The 8,382-nt window shown below is 45.5% G+C and overlaps 1 protein-coding gene across 4 annotated transcripts in view; it reads right to left on the bottom strand.

Annotated features, from left to right (window-relative positions):
* The window catches only part of FGFR2 (fibroblast growth factor receptor 2), a 101,214-nt gene extending 94,914 nt beyond the window's left edge, over window positions 1-6,300 (bottom strand). For all 4 annotated transcript variants that reach the window (XM_023530083.1, XM_023530082.1, XM_023530085.1 and 1 more), the window contains exon 1: window positions 6,045-6,300. In XM_023530083.1, coding sequence (XP_023385851.1) covers window positions 6,045-6,207 — 163 coding nt within the window. In that variant the 5' untranslated portion in view covers window positions 6,208-6,300. The remainder of the gene's footprint in view (window positions 1-6,044) is intronic.
* Between the last annotated feature and the right edge of the window lie 2,082 nt (window positions 6,301-8,382).

Raw genomic sequence — 8,382 nt, 5'->3', positions numbered from 1 at the left:
CCAACCCCAAAACACCAAATTGGCCTTTTCTATGTCTCGCTATTTTTAAAACTTTACAACAGTCACGTATGGAAAACCTTAACAGTAAACAGTTACGTGTAAAAAGAGGCCACATATAGAAACCTAGAAGTTCTACTGTTAGAAAATATATCGTGACAATTTATGCGGTTGAATGTCAGAACTCAGAACTGAGTTCTTTCTTTTAAGGAAAGGTGCCATGTAAGATACGTCCCTTTTCCTCATTCCTGAATCTATCAGTATTTTCTTTATAAGCTATTTTTTGACCTCCTCAGAAAACATGTTCACCATAACCTGAGATTCTATATGTGTCTGCCTTCCATTCAGACACAACTTCGAATTTACCATTCTTCAGTTGGACAAGGGGTTAAGGGAAGGAGTATGCCACAGCTCGGCTCCCTGACTCAGCGCAGTCAAAAAGAATCTGAAATTTTTAATATTCAGTTCACAGGAAGCGGCAAAAGTCCAGAACGGGGTGTAGTCACTTACGGTATCCCAAAGTGGAATAAATGACAACGGCTCACGCCCAGCACGTTAAAACTCAGTCATGGTGCGAGTTTCCCAAAACCAAAACTACTGAACACCTAAAGTGTGCCTGTTACTGACAGGCACTCTTCCAGGATGACCGTGATCTGCCCCAATAATTAAATATCCTTTTGCATAAATGGTAAAAGCTTGAAGTTATATAATGGAAGCCGGGGAAAGCCTGCAACCACCATAGACTGCTGATGCGGCTACCATTTTGGATTTTCCAGCATGCCCTAGAAAGGGACAGCAACAGGTCAGAACAAGGAAAAACAGAAAACCTCGGGGAAAGTGCGACCTTTGTTAATTTCAGGAGCCATCTCCAAGACACGCTGAACCATCACAGAGAAGAGGCCAGCAGCTGGTTCAACCAGACTTCTTTAAAGAACTTGGCCTTGGGCTCCCTCCCCTACCTCCTCCTCACATTCCCTAACCCAAAAAGGCCAGAGCTGTACCTAGCTGGGTCTACCTGGGTAGTAAACAGGAGGAAGTGGCCAGTGTTTGGACACTCTATGGCTGGCAGAGAGCCTTAAGGCTTCCCACGACGATAAACATTTCCCCCAAAATGGAACACAAATTATACATAGCCTTAAAAACTCAAGTTTAAGAGCCCCTGTCAAGTCGAAGCTGAGTTCTTAGGGTTTGCTCATTTTGGATAGAATCATCGGAAACCCACCTCTTTGAATAAGGCCAAACTTTCAGCCCTTATATATCAATCAGACTCCATGTTCAGCCACATAGAGCCTTCAACACCGTCACCATTAGTTAAGAGAAATGACACGAAGAAGGTTAGACAGAGACAAGGACTCAGGGTAAGGGTGTATGTTAGCAATATCAAGCCTTTCGATGCTAGGAAAGCTGGAAAAGCAGAGCCATCCCTACATCTCACCTGGACATAGAGCGAGAGGATAAAGAGAATGCAAAACCTAAGTCTAAAGTCATCTCTCAAGGAGAACGCAACAGTGAAGACCATGGACGGCTCAGCACAGCCACATAAAACCCACCGGATCAGAGCCATCTGTGGGATAGCCTGCAAAACTCTCAGGACGTTATTTCTGAATCGCCTACCGTTACAAATCGCCTTGCAAAGATCAGCCAGTACAGCTAGAGTCGCTCACCAGCTGTATTTCCTACCTAGTCTAACAGGCTTGGCACCCCAAAATCAATTTCCCACATTTTCCTTTAAAGGCTAAAATTAAACAGCTTAAATGGAAATGTAAAATTAAACCAGACTCTGATGAAAGAGGGTGGTAGCCCGTCACCAATTACCCTGGATAAGTAAACACCCGAACAACAGACTATGAGCTGGAAGGCTACTAGATACATTTTACTGAGAATGTGAACATTAAACAAAACTCTTCCTGTTTAAACACCCCTCCAGTTATTTCATAACCATGTAATTATTCATTAAGTCTAATATTGGAAACATTTTATATTGGATTTCTCTGGTTATCTGAATTCTCACCCTCAACTGGGTCAGAAAGACTCAAACAAGGCTTCGGTTATGGCCCAGTGGGCGGCTGGTCATATAGGAGGTACTCAATGTTTTAACTGCTTTAAAAAAAACAGGCAACGCATGCACGCATGCATGCACACATGCACGCACACGCACGCACACCCCCCAAATTCACGTCAGAAGGAGCCAGTATAGACATTACACAAATACTGATTCTCTGGGCTTGCCAAATTTTTGCTCTAGAAGTAATATTAAACACAGCTCTTTGTCTATGAATTGTGAAATACTTTATATACTAATAAAGAATGTGTACTTCATTGTGTATTTAACTGCATAAGCCTGCATTTGGTTTAATTGACCAAGAATAAGTCCTTGTTCTTCGGCTAACTATCAAGTTACAGTCAACTCTTAAATATTAACACTCATACTGAGGAACAAAGATGCAGATAATACAAAACAGAAGATTATTTTAAATCATTCACTCTTGGTATGCGGATATATTCTTTCTTCTTTTCTTTTAACTTGCAATTAAATGCGTATGGCTGATATTACGGCGTTTACAGTACTTCTAAGAAAGCCGTAAACCATACTGCAGTGATCTCAGGGAGGACTCCGAGAGGACCCCTCACTCAGCCTCTCTGCTGTTGAACTTTGGACCAATTCACATCGGGCCAGGAAAGCATCACCTCTCAGAAGGTTGTGAAAATACTGGTTAAAAAAAAAAAAAAGAAGAAAGAAGAAAGAAAAAAGAAAAATCATGCAAACTACTTTCTTCCCAGGTTGCTGCTTTTCAGAATCACACTTTGTGGAGGGTGGGAAAGTAATTAAGGGTTTGGGGTTAGAAAAGCCCTTTTATTTTAGCTCCTACTGGGCTGGTGTAAACAAAGATGTAGGTTAGTGTCAACAATGACTTAATTAACCAGAGTAGGTGACAAAGTCAGGAAGAACTTGAAAGTAAGAGTTGCCTCCTCCCCAGGGTAATCAAGCTTGACTATACTTTAAATAATTAGAATATTAATCAACAGAACAGTACTTGGCAGTGAGGACTGCCCTCCACTGGGTCAATAACTGAGTTTATACCCTTCGGCTGGTCCCCTACAATAATGAATGACAAACTGAAAAGATCCATTTTTAATCTGGAAAAGTAACAGTTAAAATCTTCTAGACACTCTTTTCTTCTTAAGTCAGTTGAGTAGACCCAATCCTACTGTTTCCACTTCCCAAAGTGTCGGAAGAGGAATGATGGATGATTGACAGACAGATGCGATGATGACATATGATATGATACTGTACAAAGCCGAGATGATTGGAAAAGGATCCTCTAGTATTAGGGCTCATGCTCCTTCCCGGAACTCAGCTGCATTTTTCTCTGGACACATTTTCCTCTGGTCCAGCCCAACAGACATTATCTAAACTGAGCTTCCAAATTAGCAAACCACAAAGGCCCTGTACAAGAGAAGGTCAAGGCTGAACTTATTGTTAATCAAAGCTATAGTTATAGTACCCAAGGAGGACAGACAGGTCCTGAGAGACATGTGATGGGGTCAGCCCATCTCTCTCTCCCCGCTCCTCTTCCCACCCCGATTCGGCAAGACTACAGCCTACACCAGAGCTGCCTTCGTCTGCTCCCAGCCCTTAAACACTCCTTTCTCATCTATAATTAGATTTCCTTCCTAATAACCTCTGACACCAAAGCAAAACTCCTGCAATGGAGGAACTCACCTTAGGGCTCCGATGGGCTGCTGACATTGGGCTAAGAGACAAGCCAGGCGCAGACCCTGTGCAAAGCAAGCACGGCTGCCTGGACACGCAGGGAGCCGCCTCCATCAGGCAGCGCCTTTCTTCTCAACGGTCTCCAAAAGCCTAGACGTTTCCTAACACTGTGGCAACTGACAGGCCCCGCTCTCCGGGAAGGATGATAATGTGTCCTGGTGCGTATCAGATGCCAGGCCCTGAGCTAACTGCTCTTTATACCCAGGCACATTTAAATCTCCTAGCAACGTTTTGGGGTAGGTCATCGGAAGGCTTCTGAAGATGTTACTATTCCTTTAACATTAATAAAGATCATTTTATCAAATACAACAGATAAAAGATAACATAACAGAAGATGACAGAAAGAGAAGCTGAGGTCCAGGAGTTCGTATGCTTTTCCAGAGCAGAGTTTCGCACCTTCCAGTAAACCTTTTTTTTTTTTTTTTTTTAACCACTCACAACCCTGGACACCAAACCTCAGAAAAACGAAACCCAGAAAAATGCACAGAAGGACATTTGCAAAATATTACCTACAAGTTCAGAGAATTCATGGACCTCCCTTTGACGCGTCCTCAGATGCCAGGACGGGAAGACCCCGCTTTCAATAGTCACTTTGTTGGGTACAAATTTTCACACAAAGAACCGCTGGGCGGGACTCCGCCCCTGCCCACTCCTCCCTCACCCCCTTCTTCCTGCATGTACGCACATATTTTAAACTTTCTTCAATGATTAAATACGATAAAAGAAGTCCTCCAGGACATTTTACACTTTATGTTGAAATAAACTCCCAATAATGCTGCCCGAAAGTCTAAATGAAAAATGACAGCTTTTCCCTACCCTGGGCCGGTGCTGGGCTCACGCCGCTGAAGACGCACTCAAGGGAAAAGCAGCAATTAGAGAAACATCCATTGTAATTATTAGCAAAATTAAAGAAGTACAGGCCCAACTTTCAGAAACTGGGAACCTGTTCCCACCCATTAAGCCCTCTCAACATGCGTCACCACTGCAAATTACACTTGTGCTTACAGCACAGGTCACAAGGAGGACGTCCCATAAGCATCACAGCTAGAGCCTCAGACACCAACGCTTACCAGATTCGCTTCCCGGAGACGTGGAAGCCACTGTGCATGTCACCACAACTGTTCATTATAAAACCTCCATCCCTCTGAGTTAGAAAAAGGATGCCGGTCTCTCTTTCTCACTGCGTCCGGTAATAAACGCCTCCGCAGGAGAAATAGTCGCCCCTACTTATCCTTTCGTGGCTCGTGCACGGAGGGGGTCTCGTGGGAAGCCCCTCTCTCGGCACGCTCACCTCCCACGGGAACACAGCCCTCCTTCCCATACTGTCCCGAACAGGCTTTCCTGTCCTCTTCGAGAACAGTCCGCGGCGGGCCCCCCAAGTTAAGCAGGGACCAGCTGGGCTCTCGGCAAACAGATTCATTAAGTGGCGATGAGTGCTAGGATCTGCCGTTTTATTCTCAGATTACCGCTCAAAAAATAAGTCAGCCACCGATATTCCCGACTGATGACAGACTCCAATGCTGCATCAGGTAGGGTCCTGGCCACTGTCGTCACAGAAGGACCTGGAAAAAAGATTCTGAATCTGCCCCGCTGAGTAATTCGGCCTCCTCGATTAGTGCTCACAACTGCCCTTGGGCCTTTAAAATTAAATTTCCAAAGCTGAAACAGCCTGTTAGATCTGGAAGTTCTCACAGGTGTGGAGACGCCCAGGTACATTTGCTTTCAAATTTACCTAAAATAGAATTTGCCACTGTGACCTAATGCTTAAGTGTTATGAATTACAATGCTTAAAAAAAAAAAAAAATCAAGCTTCTCTGTGCTGAACTTCAGAAGCTTCTTTTTCTCCTTAGACAATGAAAATAAAATGTCAGCATTTCATATGTTGGCAATTTCCCTTAGTGGCTCCTTTTGTCAAGAAATAGCAAATTCTTTACATTGTAAGCCAGACTCTCTCTCCAGTGTGAATCCTACTGCAGAAGCTCGTGGCATTCATCACACGCTCCCCCTTCCAGCCTCCCTCACCCAGCACAGAGAAACGCACACACCAAGAGTCCACCAAACTATACCACTCTGCCTGCAGTCCTGACAGCAAAGAACCTTCTCATACTCTCCGATTTGTGGGGCGATGACAGACCACTCCCCCTCGCTCTCAGAGACTCATCTCCAAGGCAAGGGCAGCTGATTCTAAAACATGCCTCGCTGTGCACGCCACTTGCCCCAGACAAATCCCCAAACAGACTCGGTACCCTGAAAGTGAAATTCAACAACTTACCTTCCGGCTCTAACGTGGTATCCTTCACTAAATTGGAGGGCCGGGCCAGGGACGAGGTTGCCATGGTGACCACAACCAGGCAGACGAAGCGGCCCCAGCTGACCATGGTTACGGTGCCAATGCCCCGTCCTCTTCCATATCTCCATGTGGATGTTAATCCCATCTGCACACTTCCTCTACGCGCATGGACTGCCAGCAACGCCTTCAGCCTGCGGTGGGCTCCGGAACCACAGGGACGCTGCAGCCTCCGCAGCCTCTAGAGGAAAGAGATTCGGCCGGTCAGTGAAATCCTCCCCAGCGCCAGTTCTGTAAACCCAAAGGGGCTCAAACCGTTGTCAGCTTCTCGACCATTCGCACGCTGTTCTTTCTCATTATCTGCCAATGCCTTTCTCTCCTCACCTCAGAGCCCCAGGTGTTCCCACCAGACAGGTCCACGAAACATGCGAGGCTGATCTTTGAAAAAGCATACTTTTAAGAAACAGACAAAAGAGAAGCTAAAGGACACAGATCGTCGCAGCCACTTCGGGGAGGCAAAGCCTACTACCTTCTATCCAACGTCACCTTTACCGCCCTCCAAGAGAAAAAGCCACGTGACCTTAAGTTTCAAGGGCAACTAGAAAAGCAAGTTAACAACGCTCAGGTTGGCAGAGCCAGCCTTGTTAACTCCTCTTAGGCCAGGTGGGCTTTAGAAAGCTGAACTCTGGAGGCAGCTGCTTACAGACTAATTTCTGCAGGGGCTGGCGCTGAGGGGAGGGGTGCTCCGCCCTCACTGGAGTGCTCAGGAAGACAGGAGCGCCGCGAAATAAAAAGAAGCCCAGGAAAGCTACCAAAAAATTCCCACCAGTTCACACTTGTCAAGATTCATTTTCGAATGCAGGCCACCACTTACGAAGAATGAACAGAACGGCACTGCTTTCAAAGCAGCTGATCCAAAGAGATTTGAACCAAGCCTGAATTCCCTTCCACTGTGACTGATGGCAGCCCAGGCCTGGTAAATGTCTTCAACCCAGGCAGAGTGGGTTAAGAAACGGAGCCGATGAGAACTCTGATGAATAACGCAGGACTTTATTAGTGATGATGCTATGTAAATGACTGTCATGCTGTGCGATTGGGCCAATAACTTTCAGTATGCTAATCTATTGGCTAAAACTTCAGGGTAGAAATTGTACAAGGGGGCGCTCAACTTACTAGTCTGTTCACCCATTTGATCTGAAGGCAGAGAATTTTCCAAGCTCAAAATACTCCAAGAACTACATTTGCTCAGTACCCTCAATTACCAAGAGTACAGCCAAAATGCACAAACTTGATGGAGAATTTGATTAAAACAATCAGATTCTGTGAACGACATGAACAAACCACATTTTATAAGACTGGGGATGGGGAGTGAGATCTTTAACATAAAAATCTCTCAAACCCTGCGTTTTGCTTGCCGACTCGATGTTTCAAATTATAATGTTGGATTTCGATACTGCCTGTGCCTCCCCAAAACTACATCAGAGAAACTGCTCCTTTCAGCCTTGACTGGCGCTAAAATGGGTAAGGGAAAAGATCCTGCACCATTTCCAAAGGAATTAAAAAAAAAAAATCTCTGCTTCAAAGACAGTACAGGTGAAATGGTGTAATTCACAGCAAAAGCAAGTGTGTGTGTGTGTGTGTGTGTGTCTGTGTGTGTACACACCCTGTGTTTTCAGAGAGCTCGAAGGATTTTTTCCACTCTTCTTTCCTCTTAAAGTTAAAAGCTTTAAAAGATAACTCCGTATCTATTTCTACATACACGTGGGAGGAAAGTACACAAACATTCTCACAGATTTACTAAGCATTTCCAGAATGCATGGGAATTTTCTGCCCCCAACACAACTTCACGAACAATCTTAAGCCCCAGCGGACTGCACCCCAAACTGCGTCCCCGGCCACCTCGCCCTCCTGTCTCAGCCCAGAGGAGCCTCCTTTGCTCTAAGCAGAGGAAGGTGGACGGACAGTGACTTCAGTTCAATCTCAAGGCATTCATTCATCCCATCAGACGGCACCAAAAACGTGAATTACAGCCATTTCCAGGTCCAGACCCCACGGCAGCCCCCTCTCCAAATCTCTTGGAAGGCAGAGGCCTAAGGTGGCCGGTCTGCACAACTCTTCACCAGAGTGGACAAAAGCATGGAGGGACCTCCTAGGCAGGATAATTAGGTCCCGAGGCTTGGTGTTGGGAACACAGGCCCAGCATGCCGCTGGCGGCCACAATCCCAGCTTCCTGCCTTCAATACCATAATCCTTCCTGGAGTCTGAGCCTCAGTGAAAGCCCCAGCGTGTTTATTTTTCCCCTTGAAAGGGAACTCTCTTCTCT

The sequence above is a fragment of the Pteropus vampyrus genome, unplaced genomic scaffold, assembly GCF_000151845.1.
Source record: "Pteropus vampyrus isolate Shadow unplaced genomic scaffold, Pvam_2.0 Scaffold46, whole genome shotgun sequence".
Taxonomy (NCBI): Eukaryota; Metazoa; Chordata; class Mammalia; order Chiroptera; family Pteropodidae; genus Pteropus; species Pteropus vampyrus.
This window is presented reverse-complemented; position numbering and strand designations above follow the sequence as displayed.